General features: G+C 42.5%; 2 protein-coding genes across 3 annotated transcripts; one reads left to right on the top strand and one right to left on the bottom strand.

Moving 5' to 3' along the window:
- The first annotated feature begins 211 nt into the window (after window positions 1–211).
- On the top strand, window positions 212–3,123 carry TMEM50A (transmembrane protein 50A). 2 transcript variants are annotated; one of them, XM_009882202.1, is made up of 6 exons: window positions 212–317; window positions 728–840; window positions 1,224–1,291; window positions 1,488–1,580; window positions 2,326–2,386; window positions 2,918–3,123. In XM_009882202.1, the coding sequence occupies exons 1-6, from the start codon at window positions 225–227 to the stop codon at window positions 2,961–2,963; spliced, it is 474 nt and encodes a 157-aa protein (XP_009880504.1). In that variant the 5' UTR covers window positions 212–224; the 3' UTR covers window positions 2,964–3,123. The 2 variants fall into 2 exon arrangements, with proteins under 2 accessions (XP_009880504.1, XP_009880503.1); XM_009882201.1 differs by lacking the exon at window positions 2,918–3,123 and adding an exon at window positions 2,655–2,700.
- A 2,318-nt stretch (window positions 3,124–5,441) lies between these two features.
- Window positions 5,442–15,169, bottom strand: LOC104283943 (RH-like protein). The gene is made up of 10 exons (XM_009882199.1): window positions 15,037–15,169; window positions 13,598–13,784; window positions 13,227–13,377; window positions 12,403–12,544; window positions 9,078–9,241; window positions 8,629–8,766; window positions 8,256–8,386; window positions 7,258–7,337; window positions 6,051–6,124; window positions 5,442–5,468 (listed from the first exon to the last, which is right to left on the bottom strand). The coding sequence occupies exons 1-10, from the start codon at window positions 15,167–15,169 to the stop codon at window positions 5,442–5,444; spliced, it is 1,227 nt and encodes a 408-aa protein (XP_009880501.1).
- Between the last annotated feature and the right edge of the window lie 2,182 nt (window positions 15,170–17,351).

The raw sequence follows: 17,351 nt of genomic DNA, 5'->3' as shown, positions 1-17,351 counted from the left end.
GGGGTGTGTGTGTGTCGGGGGGTGGTGGGCAGGCCCCCTCAGCCGCTCCGCTCGGTCCGCCCTCGGGAAGGGGCCCGGCCTGTGGGATTTTCAGGGAGCCTGTAGTGGTTTTTAAGCCGCCTCGTGTGATTCGCATTGCTGCCTGCCAGCCCTTGGCGCGTAGTGGGTTTTCTCTTGGAAAGAAACGTCCCTTTTTCTTCTCTACGTCTTCAGAGAGCTGAAAAATGTCAGGTTTTCTTGAGAGCTTGAGGTGCTCGGAGTGTGTTGACTGGGGAGAGAAACGCAACACCATCGCTTCTGTTGCTGCTGGAGTGCTGGTACGTACGGCTTCTCGTACAGCTTCTCTTGCGCTGCTTTTGGACTTTTTAGGTGTCGTTGGCTGTCGATAAGCTAAAAATTATTAGCGGTTGGGAAGTAAAAGGAAGAACAGGGACAAGTTTTTCTTGTGTGCAGCAGCAGAGTTAACGACAAAAATCTGTTGTGGGTGCTTGCATCCACGTGTTACTTTGGTTTCGCAGCTTCTGCCCGTGTAATAACTATTGGTAAATCTCTGGCTTTGCATTTAACCGTGTTCCTAAGTTGGTAGCAAAACTAGTTATGCTATCGGTTGACTCAGTTGGAGACTAAGAATGATTTTGTGTATTAACGGGTGGGGGTTTTGAGCAATCTTATTAAAAGGCTTGTGCCTGTATTTTAAGCTATTGTGGTCTTTCTTCTCTTTTAATAGTTTTTTACCGGTTGGTGGATAATCATAGATGCAGCTGTAAAATACCCTAAAGTGGAAGATTTCAACCATTCATACCATGCATGTGGGGTTATAGCCACTATTGCATTCCTAATGTAAGTGTAATTTCTTGATCAGCGCTACATAATGCTACAATTTATATTAATAAAATAATTCATAGTCTTTAAATGGAAAGGTAACTAAGAATAACGAGTCAAGTTACTATGAGAGTATTTCTAATAGCTTTCTTATATTTGTTGTTATTTATAGTAAGGAAGCATTTTTGAAAAAATTGGGTGTGTTACACAGGTCTGTCTTAATAGTCTTTGGAGAAGTGCTTTTTAAGTTTTAGTCTTGTCCACTTTTAAAAAAAAATACCAAGAAATGCAAGATCTTCCTTTTTATGTAGGTTTCTGAGAAGTCTCCCCTGTTGTTTTGTAAACACTTATCTCTTGCTTTACCTATGTTTACCCAGTTTTGTCCTGTTTTGCTGGTACAGGATCAATGCGGTGTCCAACGGACAAGTGCGGGGTGACAGTTACAGTGAAGGCTGTCTGGGCCAAACAGGTACGATGGTGTAGGCTGTTGTACAGCTATAGATCTGGGAAGCCATTAAGGCTTGGAAGAGTTGTAGGAACTGTACCAGAGTGCCCAGTGTGCGCCTGTGCATAGCACTGGTGTGTGACAGAAGGTGCTCTGAAAGAAAAGCTGAAAGTCGCAAGTGTCTGTACCCGGACCCAAAACATCCCTACGTCTTTTCAAGGTGCTCGGATCTGGTTGTTCATCGGGTTTATGATGGCTTTTGGATCTCTGATTGCTTCCATGTGGATCCTTTTTGGAGGCTACGTTGTTAAAGGTAAGATAGAGGAGTGTGGCCTGATCCGTTTTTGAAAGTTTAAAGTATTTTACATGACTATTGAATTTTAGAAGTTATTTTTACATAGTTTCTAGGCAGGACCAGTTTTAATATTTTGGTTCCCTACGTATGACTTTTTCATACTGTATATTCATAGGTATATGTACTTATGCACACATGCATTTCAAACAGGATGAGCAATCCCGTGTGATAATTACAGTCTTTATGAGCATTGCATTTGAGATGCACATTTTTGGTTTGAGAACAGGAGAGGCTTCTTTTATTTGGAAAGCTAAATGATTGGTGGGGGGCACAGAAGCCCTTGAATTGAACTTTCCAGTGGGGCGAGGCTTAGGCTGGTCTTCTGTGTCACACCATGGAGCAACAGAGAGTGGAGGGGACTGTCCCTTAGAGCCTGAAAGGGGTCTGTGAGCTGTGTAGGGCGGTCTTAGTTCCACGTGAGAACAATCTGGCTGAGGCAGATTTGTAACGCAGTCACGCTGGCACCAAGTTTTTTGTTGCTTCAGCTCCGTACCTTGTCGGGCATCCTACGTTGTAACAGACCCCTCTGTCAAACGCAGCTCCTTACAGCTGCTTCACAGTGCGTTGCCTCCACGTGTTCGTTAGGAAGAGAGACTGGTTATCCTTGCTAACATAGTGCAGCTTCGTGTTTCTGAAAGGTCAGAGATGGGATATTCTTGAAAATTACTTCTCAAAAATTTATGGAGTTTCTTTCTTTTGTTAGAAAAACCTGTCGTATACCCAGGAATAGCTGTGTTTTTCCAGAATGCATTCATCTTTTTTGGGTAAGACTATCCTCCTTTGTACATTCCTTATATAATTGTTTTATAATGATTAAAACTGGAACTTGCTGTAATCTGTTTTTTCTTAAGCCCTGTTTTGTGACTAGGCATGGGGGAATAAACTGTAGGCAAAGGCAGTAGATTTCTGGGATCTGTCTGCATAGGTTTGGTTGCAGGACCAGGACTTGCTCCCTGAAATCATGTATTTACAATACTCGGCATTTGACTTGCTCCCTTATGTACTCGTGTCCCTTTATTCTGTTTTAAACAGAGGACTGGTCTTCAAATTTGGTCGCACGGAAGATTTGTGGCAATGAACGCGCCTGCGGAAGTGCATTGGCCCTGCTGGTTTTTTAACTGCACACTCTCAAAATTTTGTAAAACCATTTTGGGAAAGGCACTTGATTTCTGGGATCTGTCTGCATAGGTTTGGTTGCAGGACCAGGACTTGCTCCCTGAAATCATGTATTTACAATACTCGGCATTTGACTTGCTCCCTTATGTACTCGTGTCCCTTTATTCTGTTTTAAACAGAGGACTGGTCTTCAAATTTGGTCGCACGGAAGATTTGTGGCAATGAACGCGCCTGCGGAAGTGCATTGGCCCTGCTGGTTTTTTAACTGCACACTCTCAAAATTTTGTAAAACCATTTTGTAAACAGTGACCTTCAATTGTGTCTAAAGATAAAACAAGGAAAACTTCAATCATAGCACTAAAAATTCTGGTTCTATTCTGTTTAATTTTTTTACTCTTGTATGTTGATTTAAATGTTGTCATGTTTTTGACAAATGTAAAACTGCTGCAAGTAACAATGGAAGTCACTTTTATGATACGATGTTTGCTACAAGTAAATAGTGTAGTGGAAAACGGATGTATTAACCAGCTGTTACAATGGTATTTACAGTCCAAGACTTACTAAAAATGCTTTAAACCAACTTTTTAACATATATTTATTAAATATTTCCTATACCTGGACAATATAACCATTTATTCAATTTCAAAACTCAATGGTGTGTGGCTTTTCTTCCATAACATAAACAATGCGGTTTTGGGATTTTTTTGTTCCCCCTCTTGGAATATTTAATTTATCCTATGGCAATAATCGGTAACAACTTCCTGTTGCTGCAGATGACATTGGAGAGGCACAATTACAAATTGCGTAGTGGCTCCAGAGGGAAGCAGCTCACTCACAAAACTCGCTGTAAAACATTTTCTAACTGCTGTAAAACAACGGAAGAGCACTTTTCAGATCAGAGTTCTGTCTCCAGGAAGAGCACTCCTCAGACAGTTGCTACCAGGGAGAATTTTGATCCTGTAGCACGCTCACTTGAACGGTGAGATAGCTCTTCCCGTATCTGCCCCTTCCTATACATTCACCTAGGCTAGTTGCTCAAAAAAATCAATGATAAAAGACACATGGGGAAAAGGGAGGGAATCATAGAACCATAGAATAGTTTGGGTTGGAAGGGACCTCAAAGCTCATCCAGTCCCACCCCCTGCCCTGGGCAGGGACACCTCCCCCCAGCCCAGGTTGCTCCAAGCCCCGTCCAACCTGGCCTTGAACACCTCCAGGGATGGGGCAGCCACAGCTTCTCGGGGCAACCTGCCCCAGGGGCTTACAGGGAAAAATCTCTTCTTAATATCTAATCTAAATCTACCTTATTCCAGTTTGAAGTCATTCCCCCTTGTTCTATCAGGAATAAGGAATAAAGGAATAAAATACTGTTCCTTAAAAGCAGTCCTGCTGGAAAACAGCCGTTTGTGTTGCAGAAGTTATGTTTGGTTGGTTGCTGGAAAGTTAAGAAGTGAAGAACAGAAGTTGAGGCTAGGTTACACGGTAACACAGGCAGTACGTGTGTGTCCAGGCTGAATGTCACCGTCAGCGGGTGGGAGACTCGGCAGATCACTGGCTATTTTGCGACCTGGGAAGAAGAAAATCTGGCCTTTCCTCCGCAAGTAATTTTTCATTACTCTAAATCTGTCTCACGCTTCTTTAACTGCAGCGATCAACTTTGCTTCATCCCCAGTGAATGAATGGAGGTCGGCGTGCGGCACTGCAGGGAGCATCAAAGGCCTCAGGCTTTGTCTTCAACGTTACATTTTTCCTCATTACTTCATTTTTAAGCAAGCGTGCTGAATAAATAAAACCAATCAGATTTTGACTTCTTTATTATGTAAGCATTTTTGAAAGAGGTTTTTCTACATCAACTATTTTGAAACAAACAAGAAACGCTGCAGATCACAATCCATTTAAAAACAAGGGTTCGTTTGGGCAGAATCCTCTGCCCCATGAGGCTCTAGCTTGTGCACCAAAGCTTGTCTCGGAGTAACCATCAGACACCGCACAGACAGGCCGGTCTGAGGTTTGCTGCCAAATAAATATGAGAAATACCACTGATTTCAGGGGCACCATCCACCAACGGAACAATTTAACTTCTTGCCATTTGAACTCGCAAACAGCTAGCCTGAGCCAAGTAATTACAGCTTTTTCTTCAAGCAGTCAGGTAACTCAAAGAGTTGCGTCTGGCAGGATGCAGAGTTCTGGCCCTGATCCAGCTCACTCATCAAATCCTGGCTTAACAAGGCCTTCAACAGAATTAATTTAGCTTAAAAACAAGTACTTTAATGCTTCGCTAGATCACAATGAGTATGTACTCCTTGAAAAAAATTATTTTCAAATGCAGATTTTGGCTTTTAAACTTGGGAGCTAAAAATGGTTTGGAGTTTCCAAGCATTTTGATTGATAAGCCACTGCAGCAATGAATGCAGCCAACGTTTTTGTACAAATCCTACAAAAAAATATGGAAGGGAAGACCATCAGAGCCGAAAAAAGCTGAATGCATTCTAAGTTTGCATCTGTAAATTTAGACCCTGTGTCTTTCACGAATAACTAGAACAGTTCATTACTAATTCTTTGTGTGTGCATTGGGATGGCTTTTTTTGAGCCTGAAAATTGACCCTTACACGTGCTCTTTCAGCCCCTCACAGCTGTGTGTTTTCCCTAGTGGCAAATAGGAAAAGCTTATCTTGGTCAAATCTGTCATCTGGGATCCTCCATTCAAAATCCAACAGCCAAATGGGGAAACTGTGAAGACAAACATTCTTGTATCAGAACATTTTATGCATCAAATCATCATACAAAAAAAAAGGCAATGAAAAACCTTATTAGAAGCTTATTTTCTTTTTTTTTTTCCCCTGTAATTCAGATACAGCATCACACTCAGCACCTAAAGGTGCCCAAGGCCCACGTTTGTGCCATCAGACTGTACAGCCACGAAAAGCACCTTTCATTCCACTCGCTGGCTTCTAAAAATCCCTCTCTCTGATGCTGCTCAAGTCCCCGCAGGAGGCCACTGCTGTCAAGCCCCGCGGATGTCTGAGCAGCGAAGGCTACGTCTTACAACCAACAAGATCATTTCGGATTTAGCCCCGTGCCCACCCACGGCTCTGACACTCCTAGCTGAAGGCTACACGCATTTATAAAGTTCAGGCTCCGAATCAACTGTGGCAACAGCTCCTGCATTTCAAACAGGGCATCTAAAACATACCGTCACATGGAATTATCCTCTTTTTTTCTTTTTTTTTATTCAAATACCTACAGTTCTTCATCAAGGTCAACAAGGTGCTATATATAACCCCACACAGTTAATTTTACATTGAAACTTACCTCCCAATAAAACTGGTCTTCAAAGTACTTCGATACAGGGATGGTCTTAAACGGTTTGAGGTTTAAGATTAAACCTATTTGTAAAAAACGCATATATCCAATATAAAGATATACATCAGGGAAAGGGGAAGATTGTGTGCAGCTAGAGGTTTCCTAGAGGCACGCACCCAAATGCAACGTAGATCAAAATACAAATTCAGAACTAAATGCTTCAGCAGAGCCCCTTGACTCAAGCTGACCTTAAACACAAAGAGTTTGCCAGGATCAAGGCTTGTGTTATTAAAAATTAATTACTCTAGGTAAAACCCCATTAAACAGCCTGCCAGATTCTAAAAATGCACCCAAAATTATTAACTTATTGCATGGAAAATGCCTGTGTATTTAAAGCCATCGGGCTTATCAGCACTGTTAGCTTGGGATTTCAGATGGAAATATCTGGATTTTTGAACAATTTGTTTAGCACTGAATGTTTGATTATTTCAGCTGAATGTTTTTTAAAAATCTGCTTGATTAGCTCGATTTCTTAATTACACTTAAGGTAATGCAAAGGTTTCAGATCAATTAAAGCACACAAAAAAAATAATCATTCTGGAGTGTATTTCACAGCAATTTTCATCTGCCGTTTCTCTTTTATTCAAGACAGAATTAACAGCTATAGAAAACCAGCAGCTGCCACAAACCAGAATGTCACATGGGAAGCACCCGAGCCCTGATGATCCCAAACCACCAGTGATCAAAGGCGCAGCGCTTGTCTGACGCAAGCCAGCTACTGACGTCAGTGAAACTTTGCGGATTCATACCAACCGGCCTAAAAAGGGCCAAGCTCTAGACAGCATTTTCTGTCACTAAGACAATACCCAAATGTAAAAATGTTTTCATCCTCACCCATCTCCTGGCTGAAATTTGAAGGCAGCTGTTAAGCCTCTGTTAAAATAAACTTCACCAAAGAAAGAATGGTGCTACCAGGTTATTTATGTTGAATTCATCTCTTCTTCAAAAGACTGGCTTTGAAGTGTCCCTGGCATTCGTCTCTCCCATGACTTCTACAAATAATTTACCCACAGAAACACACTTCAGAGCCCCAGTTAAACTGGTCTCTTTCTGCGAAGCGTTGCACTGACATGAGAGCAGGTGCAGGAAGACAACCATACCCCATGGCCCGAGGAAATGAGGAAGATATTACTGAAACATGTTTTTCAATACTGACCTGTAATAAAACCTGTTATCAAGGCAACGCTGATGGTCACGCAGAAGGCACCAATGTGAAACATGACCAAATAACCCAGACTGAAAAGCAAAACAAGTGTTTCACCTTTTATAGTTGCTGAATTTAGCGTTAAGACTGTGAATGAATCTATCTAAATGCCGTTTTACATCAAAACCTCTCATAAAAATTCTGTTATTCTCAAACCTCTCTGTAGCTGCAGTTAGATGTTTTAAGAAATCCTATCAGAAGCCTAATACAGACTTCAGAGGACATATTTTGCCTTTAGAAATCATCCTTGTGGGACTAAAATTTCATTAAATTTGTTTCAATAAGAACACGAGGAGAAGCGCAAAGCCCTTGTGCTGCACTGTGATTCATTCCTGCATAAACTGAGAAAATCAGAGAACTTGTATGACAGGACATGAGTTTGATTTACACAAATGAGATGCCAGTGCCAGATCAAAACAACCAGTGGAGAATATCCTTAACTGAGCCCTTCAGCTTTTGCAAGGGATCTCCCCGAGTATATTTTCCAGTTCAGTATCCAGACTGGCTTTAGTCCAAACTGGCATTCTTGCCTCAGACTCAGAGTGAAAGCCTCAGTCGAAGAGAAATGCTGCTTTCTGCCCCCCTCAGTATCAGCATACAAAGCTCCCCAAAACACATCACAAAAGCCAAACTCAGTCTTGGAAAGATGCACATCCCCAGCCTTCATGTATTTACTTTAGCCTTCTGCTGAATTTAATATCAACTAAAAAGGGAGACAGAAAACAGAACCAAAAGCTAATACTGAAGTTTTGATCCAAAGTCTGCTCAACTCTGAAAGTCTTTTTTACTGACTTTTTTGGACTTCGGAGATTATCTTAGGTTATCTGGTACAGAATGATTTACCTGTGATGACGTTCAGGCATTCTGTGTGTATGAGAACTCTTCTCAAGGCACACTACAATAATGATTAGCTAAGCTTATTTATTACTTAATAGCAAAAATTTATATACCTTGGTAAATTAGTCCAGTTTTTTATTGCTAAGAGAATGACCTGGACAAGAGCTCCAAGCACAGCAGGGAAGCCAAAAGTGAAATGAACTCCAGAGGAATCGTGAATCTTGAGAGCAGGATTCAAGCATCTCTGGGAAGAAGAAAAGGTTTAACTGATACACAGAAACACAAGTTGGTAACAGCATATTGTCTGTCATGGACCTAGAAAATGAAATTTGGTCTTGCAAGTTGCAATCCCGCACTCCACTCAAAAGACTTCAGGTTTCTGAGCTTTAATCTCTTTGAAAGAGAGGTTTCCCTTGAGGTATCCAACATTGGAGAAGTTGTTTATATATAGCTTATACAAAAACAATCTCAGGATTTGAGTACTACCTGTAAACAGTAAGATCCTAATATGGTTATGACACTGGCAAGCAGACCCAAAATCATCGCAATCCAGGGATACTCAATGCTGTGTGCTGCGTAACCAACAGTGACCCCACCAGCTAGTACTGCACTGTGGATATGAGTCTGTAAAATAAAACAGCAAAAACACGGGAGTGAGATTTCAGTCATCGCTTATTTTATAGCAGCCCAATAACATAGATTCTTATTCTCATGCAAGTGCGATCTCTTTAGGGTGAATTTGAGCCTCTCTATACTGTAAAGTACAATCTGAGAACATAATTTCTAAGTTACAGCTTCAGCTTGGGAGGCTAATAATGACTGTAAGGCTGAAAACCTGGACTTGTTTTTACTTAATAGCTATTACACTTTCAGTGTATTACTGAGAGTAACAGAAAAACACCTTACATGCAGTGATTTTCTCTCATGTGTCTTACCATTCTGAATTTTCCATCCTTTGTGGTCAGAACAGACAACACGAAGGCGGTTACAGCACTCACTGCAAGGGCAAAGTAGGTGTTGTAGATGATTGCTTTCTTCTTGTTGGCCACAGCTAGTACAGAATTGAAGCTTGGCCAGAACACCCAGAGAAAGAGAGTGCCTTGGAGACAAAGATAAGCAACAATCATTACCTGCTCTAAAACACAGCGAATCCATCACCGGCTGTCTCTGGAGGGCTCCAGCCCCCATTTTGCATTCACTGCAATTCCCAAATTGTAAACAAAGGATAACAATTCACAACGCAGACAGGCCTGAGAGTTACCTGCTATACCAACACCTTCCCAGAAACGTATCGCTGTAATATCAAACACACAGCCAGAACACAGCCCTGCTGGCATCTGGCTGCTCCTTCGCCGAGCTAAAGGTAGGACGCCCTTTTCAAGAACACCTTTGTGGGAAAGTAACGGAAGACTGGTGAGGAGGATTGTAAACACGCTCAAGTGACTCGCACCTGGGGTGCTAGACAACACATATATCACACTAATTGTTGTTCAGCCTTGTATGCTCGCAAGTAGAACATCTGCCCTTAGATAACATAAGCGTGGGATGGAGTCAGGGACACCTTATCTAGCACACATGAGATCACTGCCTTGTTGTTGAAGAAGATCAAAGCACCGTGGAAAACCAGGCCCGTTTGACCCTTGAAAAGAAGGCGAGAACACAAGTCGGCGCTCACACACTCCTGCTAACAAGGACTTTCTCCCGCTCTGCGGTGCCTGCATGCCCTGCTCGTGTTCCTCTGCCCGGCTGTTGCTTCGGAGATTCCCTGATTCATGAAGTATCGAGATTAAATTTGTTCTTTGTCTTTCATGTGTGGTTTTGTGGTTGTTCCTGCATCTTGCCCGAGTCGTCTCACACAACCTTTAACATCAGCTTTGTCCTATCTGTTGTCCCCTTAAATGCAGATTCAGATACAAGTGGGAAGAATTCCACTGTTGACTTCCAAACAATCAGCATCCTGGCTGTTCTGCGCAGGCACCAGGGGCTTGCTCCTTGGACAAAATTTCTGCTCCTTTTCATGGAACTGTGGAATAACTGTTCAAAACCAGCTGCAAGACAGATGAAAGCAAGCCAAAGAGGAAGAGAAAACAGCTCACATGGTGCAAATCACCACAAAGAAACCCAAAGTGCACTTTGGAATGTCTTTTACCCTGACTGTCAGGATGACTGGTTGTCTTGCCTCCTGGCGGGGTTTGAAGAGAAAAAAGAGGATGAACTGGATCATAAGAACAGTATCCTCTCTACTTCTACTAGGATTACTCCAGAGGAGGGCTAAAGATCAATAGCTTGAGCTGAGGTGATCAGGTTTCACCAACTCAGCTATACACAGCTTAACTTTCTTGTTACTTGTAAAAGAGTTATCTACCGAATAACTACTCCCTACTATATGGGTCCAAAAGAACAACTGACTTTCCTCTTGCAAGATCGCTGCACAGTGTCACACTTTCGTGACCACATAGGCTTCGCTAACAAAAGGAATGAAAACAGGTTCTTCTGCTTTTATGACCTGGGCCCTAACTGTCAGCGTTTAGGAAACTCAGCCTCTACAAAACAAGTTCACTGCTTGGCAGGATACATCCTTTCATATGGGCATATGGATACACACGCAGAGATCAAATTCCAGCCAGCAGAGGGAAGTAGGTGGCCTCACACTAAGCAGTTGGACCACACATTGCAATCTGCCTCTGCTCCCGGAGCTGCACATAGCTCTAAGTGCACAGATGACAACACAAACAAGCAACAGTTTATTTTGCCTTGTCCAGTCATTATTTTTTGCTGCCCATTCCACTTCCATAGCTAATGTTCCGTTCTCCATGCCACAGAGCTACCAGAGCCCTCTGCAATTCATCTGACAATAAAATTTGAAGTTCAAGTCAATTAAGAAGCGACACAGGCATTGTCACTATAAAGGACACTGGTAAAATCCAGCTTCTAGCAGCCCTGGCAGCTACTGCTTTTGTACAAGCTTATCTTGGCTCCTTGAAACCCAATTTCCATTGCTATTTTTCACTCTTTCAGTCCACCAAGGCAGTGATAGCTGTGCCTCTCAGACAGGAGAGGCCATCTTGGCAATTCAAAACCCATGGCAGCAGTGAGGACTGGTGGAATGATCTGTAAAATGACACTCTTATTCCCATTGATTAGACAGTCAGTCATTAAAAGAAAAAAAAAAGTAAAATTCTACTAATGCCACTGAAACGTTCTTATGAGTATCTGCTCAGCTATGGAAATAAAACAGTCACGACCTGAGCCCAAATATGGGTGAAAACCTCAGCACCCTTCACACAGTCCTCACAAGCAGGATGCAAAATGGAACTGAGGAATTTACCTTTACCAGTTGCTCCTTTCCACCCACATTACCTCAGGAATTATTCAAGACGTGGCAATATAATTACTCCAGATAGCAAGCACTTGGTTGTAGCAAGCTGCACTAAACTTATAATGAAGGCTAAACAGTGTCTTGATGAGTTAGAATAAAATACCCATCTCCTCAAATTCTCCATCAAAACAATAACTCCAGGGACTCAAAAGAGCAGCGTTTAAATTTCTCCTTCCCTCAACTGGGCAAAGACTGACCGAGAGTTAGACTCTGTGCACCTTTGCAGAAAGATCTTAGTTCAGCTGGTGGCAGTTACAGAACAGAAGTCATGACAATAAAGAAACCAAATTGCTTCTTTAAGAATAAAAATTGGAACTGCCATATATTTAGCCTGTCATCACTCAGATCCTTTCTCGTGTGCCTGTCTATCACATTCCCCACCCTTCATCAGGCTTTTATCTTTTCATTTACACTACTAGGCAGGAACTGCCTTTTTATATCTCTGGACAGCACCTTGCAAAACAAAACTGAGCCTTGGCCCCAGCTGGGAACTGTAAGCACTGCTGAAATACAAGTAATGACCTCAACTTTGGTGCATAGGTCCCTTACCAATATGCCCGTAGGAGCCCAAAGGGGACAGCTTAGCTGGGAGAGGGAACGGTTAACTTGGCACAGCCTTTATGCCGAGACTGACAAAAACAAACTAAGCCACAGCCGTTGCGGGAGTGGCATATCTGCCTGGTAGGAAACATGCTGAGACTCACCAACTCATTGTCAGAAACCACGAACCACAGCAGCAGCAGTTTTCTTTGCTTGGCTGCATTCAGACCTGCACTTTGGATGCAGAAGCTTCAGTGTGCTGTGGCCAGCCCCCCAAAACATTCCTTACGTTCTCACTGCAATCTCTTCTTCCAACTGAGTCGTTAAAGCAAATGCCTTACCCAACATTGACAATAAATCCGACTTCGGGGTACTCGCATTCTTCTCAGACCTCGGTGGTGGCTCAGAGAAGCATGAGGAGACTGCCAGACCAAAGTAGGCTCCGAACAGATGAACGTGCATCATGCTAATATCGTCTGGAACCTGTATCAACAGAATAACCAAATTCGGGGTTTATTTCATCCCACAGGAAGCCTTTGGTGCAGTTCCTGATACAGTTGCTCATGTGACTTCCCTATAGGCAATTTATTTTCACAGTCCCTCAGTTTATGCATGAGTTATTAATAGAAGAATAACTTATCTGAGTTCAACGTAGCTCAGAAACACACAATTCATATACAGAGACTTTGGGGTATGTTTACATTGTACGTTAAATGCAGGTCTGACTCTGCTGTGCAGACTGGATTGGTATACCGTTCACACTGGGAGACTTCCAGACTGAACTGACCCCGGGAGGGGATGAAGTTTAAAGGCAGTTAGTGCCTTAGGCTAGGTCAGGGCTTTCATTCGTGTGTTGGGGATGGTCAGGGCATGGGCAAGGCCAAATGCGCTACATCCCAATCCATCAGATCAGCTCGCCCTTTAAGGCCCAGAATATAGATATAACCAATTACATAGAGTATGCAGGGCTTAGAGTTCGATGGCCTTAAGTATAGTCCTAAAGTCAGACTTCATTTCTTAATGAAAACATAGCCACAATCTAACTGAGATGAGAGAAAAGACACTGATGTTCCTGTCAGCAGAGCACTAACAAACCACCCGAAGGCAATATTCCAAAGTCCCAGTGAAGTTTTCCCCACTGTACCTGGAAATCATACTACAATACCTCCAGGAATATCTTGTTGATCCATCTGCTCATATGGAAAGCTATTATCTCCACCACTGTCATCAGAATCAATTGCACAGGATTAGTTTTCCCAAGAACAGCTCCAGTGGAGATGACCACAGCAGTCATACTCACAGCAGCCTTTGTTATTCTGCAATTAAAGAAAGAAAAAAAAATATCTGTATCATGACCACACCAGGGCCAATAAAGAATGACAGACAGTAAGATGTACTTAAAAACCCAAAGCCTTCTAAAATGTTTGCGAATATGACTGTACTAATTCACGACTAGGTCCATACAACCGGGCATTATCCTCCACAAAGAACAATCGGCAGTTCTAGATTATTCCAATTCTGACATGATCTAATTACCTTTTCAGACTGTCTTCGTTTGCCCTTTGAAGAAGGAAAGCTAATAAACCTTCTGTTAGCACGGAGCATTGGACACCAAGTACAATGATCAGGAGGTTGAATCCAGTGCTGCTAAACCCATATCTTTTCAGAAATGTCAGGAAAAAGCCAAATCCAAAAATTACCATGTGGTTGACATCTTGAAAAGCTGCATGACAGAAAAGACCAAGAAAGCAGTGAAGTTACTAATGCAGACTGGATTTCTTGTTAAAAAAATTAATTTAAAAAAATCACAATTAAGTAAGAAGATTTCAGCTAAAAATTCGGGTGTTGTTATTATTTAGTACTTGTAAAGAATTCCAGAGCTTGCTTTCTAATCCATAAGTAATCAGAAAAACAATACCCTTAACCCTGAATTTAATTTTACAAAGTGATCAGAATGGATGCCATAGGATGGGGGTTAAGGGGTCAAAAAGCAGGACAGAAATGAAATATGTTTAGCAATTAAATTTGGACATTCATTTTTCCTAAGGTGAATTTAAAAAGCTTAAGTTGGACATTTCAGGAAGAGTTACTGTGAATTAGTGCTGATTCATTCCTTGAGGGCATTAGGGAAGAAATGAGTTACAGAAAAACTTGTACGAGGTCCCCATCTGGGTAGAAGGAATAGGAACAGAAATAGCAGTAGCAGGAGCTTAACATGGTTCCCAGCACCATTTCATAAAAGGTAGAGGCTGTCCAAGACGTAAGCTCTTGGATCTGTAGACCTGGAAGCGCTCCCCGGGACATGCTAATAGTCATATTCTCGTATGGCTGTGCTGGCCTCTACATCCAGCAAAATATCAAACTGCTAGTAAGCAGATCTCATTTTTCGCGCTATAGAACAGGGAGACTAACACAAGAATGTCATGAGGATTAATCAGATCATATTTGCACAACCCTGTAAATATGTTACACACTATGGCTGTAGCATAATCTGCTAAAACATTCCTTCGATCAATGCACAAGATACATCTCCAGAATATATTTAAACCCTTAATTCCACTGTATTAACTTAATTTACTTACATCAAGCATTCAAATGGAAAATACTGCCATCCTGAATTCTTATTTTTTAGCACCACACCTTCGCATGCCAAGACCTCACAGAGTTACGCACTTAACCCAGCGCAGTGCCTGCCCTCAGAAGTTTATTATGTTCACAGGAGTCAAGATTACCACAAACAGGCAGCAGAGAACAGACCCACAATAAAAATTGGTATCACTTCTGTCTTCTTTTACAGTCTTTGTTTTGATATAAATAAATAGACACTATACATGGCAAAGTGGGGTACTTAAAGGAAGAAAAAGATTCTACTTCTCACTAACAAATACACAAAATCAGTGAATCCCATCTCTGATGCACTGCAAAACAAAAGCCCACGTTAACCCTTCCTTTCACAGCAAGGCTGCCAATCTTACCCGGGTAGGAGATGCTTGATCTGGGTGCACCATCACCTGAGAACAAAAAGTAAAAGAGGACGATGAAAACAGCTTCCAGAAAAAGGATGAGCCATGGCACATTGTTTCGGAAGTTGCGGTAATTAGAAGACATTGTGCATTGGACTACATTAAGCGCAAACACATTGATTTTTTTCTATAAAAATGTTCCGGTAACCTCAAACCAATCGAAAAGGAGGTGTGGGGGGGCAGGAATAAAAACTCAGAGAGATAAAAAGCCCAAGACACGTCAGCAAGGAACAGTTCCTTATCTGTGGCACGTCAGGAGCCCAAACTTGCCACAACTGACATAGACTGAACTCAAAAAGTACTTATGAAGTAAGTAAGTAGTCAGGATGGCAGCCATCAAGGGAGAGAGCACACTTTGCAGCAACCATTCCAATTTACATTAAATAGGACGCTTATGGTATGAAATAATCCTGTTGGCCAGCTTGGGTCAAGCGCCCAGGTCTTGCTCTTCCTCATCCCTCCACCTGGCAACCTCGAAAACACTGAGACCTTGAAACCCAGCCACCATAGCTGGCTATAAAGTAAATATTTTCACAAATGCAGACACTAGAGTCTTCTAAAAGTACAGTCTTCCCAAGTATTAGAAGAGAAATTAGTCCTGTGTTGCTCAAACCAGGACAATTGTTTGCAGCATGGCTATGGAAACACTGCAGTGACCACTCTGGAAAACCATGGTGATCCCCAGGCCGGGAAGCTGCAGGCAGACAGCACTGTTCAGAGTGCTGAGGCTCTCAACTGGGAACCAAACCACAGATCTACATCCTCCTGATCCTTTCTTTAATTCAGACCCAACCTTCATCCAGAAACGTATCAACTTCTATTACCACATTGCGGCTAGAAGGTACCCGTTACCTTATGGGTTCAGAGCCGTTTGGTAAGGTACAGGCTTTTTTTTATTTGTTGTTGTTACTGTTTTTCTAAAGCAGGAATCATGAGGGTGAGGATGTGGGGCACGCGAGCAGGGCTATATGGTGGAAGCTAACTATGTTCAGTATATCTCTATGCACAGACATCATAATTTGTTAGATAAGGTTAAATGGTTGTTGAGGCCAATTTATGAAACTATAATACGAACATTACCATCTTCTCAGTATTCACTGTACTTTTGGTAAACTGAACCCTTCTTTGTTCAGGTAGTCCAGGAGATGAAAGTACTGTAATTATGCCTCAGACTGTCTACTTTGAAGCCATTTCAAACTGAGTGCTATGCTGGCACGCCAGGGTTTGAGATAGTAACAAGGCATGCAAACGGGTAGAAAGCCACCTACTGGCGACAGAAATATGTACCAGACAAACACTTATGCAGAAAAATTCCAGTTCACTTATATTTTAGGACATTGCTCCTGCAAACCCAGGCTATATGGCACAATAGTAGTTTTCAAGCCATCTGTGAAAGGTTTGCATTTGTGGTGATAACTTGCCTCACATGCAGCATCAAATTGCTTTACCAGCTTTTACTTAGGCCTAATAAAACCATAAGTATCCTTACCCCCATTTTGGAAACTCCTAAACAACATTCAAAGGACTTTCCCAGATGTGCAGAGCACTGCCCTGACTTCAGAAAGATCTACATTCATTTCCTTCTCATGAGAATTCTGTGATCATGTGGGTAATTCAGGCAGAACCAGAATGCCTGGCGAACTTCCTCTAGACAAGAAAAAGGTAAAAGCTGAAACAGCAAGTTGGAAATTGGTTTAGCTAACTGATGCAGTGTCTTTGTGTGGTTTATAAATGCAATATATCTAATTAGCTTTCATCTGTTTCCTGCAAGACACACAGACTCAGACTCAGGATAAAAATGACCCAGAACTCCTTCCACCATCCTGCCTCGTCGAATGAACACAATTAAATCTTTTGACACTCGTTACCAAATTCCCTGTCAGGGGAAATACACCAAAGGCTGGGAATTTACCCACGCGTTTCCCTCAAGATGACATGCCACACTGCAAATGCTGATGCTTGGATTTCCAGCTTGAACTCCCTCCCGAACAGAAAGTGCTCTCAGACAGAGTGAAATACAGAATAACTTTCCTATTAGAGCTCCGCCAACAGCCAAACGGCCCCATCGACTCAGCCCACAGGACCAGCCGCCTCACCTACGCTCCTCCGCCCCGTTTTAACGCCATTTCGGGACCCACGCTCCTCAGGCTCAGCCTGACCCTTGCTCGGGGAGGCCCGTTATCCCCCAGGGAGGCGAGGCAGCCCCGTGGCACCCAGCCCAGCTCCAGGCGGGGCCGGAGAAGACATGGCTGCGCGGAGAGGCTGCC

Source organism: Charadrius vociferus, unplaced genomic scaffold (genome assembly GCF_000708025.1).
Source record: "Charadrius vociferus isolate BGI_N301 unplaced genomic scaffold, ASM70802v2 scaffold613, whole genome shotgun sequence".
In the NCBI taxonomy this organism is placed as follows: Eukaryota; Metazoa; Chordata; class Aves; order Charadriiformes; family Charadriidae; genus Charadrius; species Charadrius vociferus.
Note: the sequence above shows the minus strand (reverse complement) of the source record. Positions and strands in the feature narration are given on the sequence as shown.

Coding starts and splice junctions, on each gene's coding strand:
- TMEM50A (XM_009882202.1), top strand. CDS start 225: ATGTCAGGTTTTCTTGAGAGCTTGAGGTGCTCGGAGTGTGTTGACTGG. Junction 1,292..1,487: donor AGGCTGTCTGGGCCAAACAG/GTACGATGGTGT, acceptor CGTCTTTTCAAG/GTGCTCGGATCTGGTTGTTC. Junction 1,581..2,325: donor TGGAGGCTACGTTGTTAAAG/GTAAGATAGAGG, acceptor TTCTTTTGTTAG/AAAAACCTGTCGTATACCCA.
- LOC104283943 (XM_009882199.1), bottom strand. CDS start 15,169: ATGTCTTCTAATTACCGCAACTTCCGAAACAATGTGCCATGGCTCATC. Junction 12,545..13,226: donor TCAACAAGATATTCCTGGAG/GTATTGTAGTAT, acceptor CTGTTGATACAG/GTTCCAGACGATATTAGCAT. Junction 7,338..8,255: donor AACTGGACTAATTTACCAAG/GTATATAAATTT, acceptor TTTGCTTTTCAG/TCTGGGTTATTTGGTCATGT.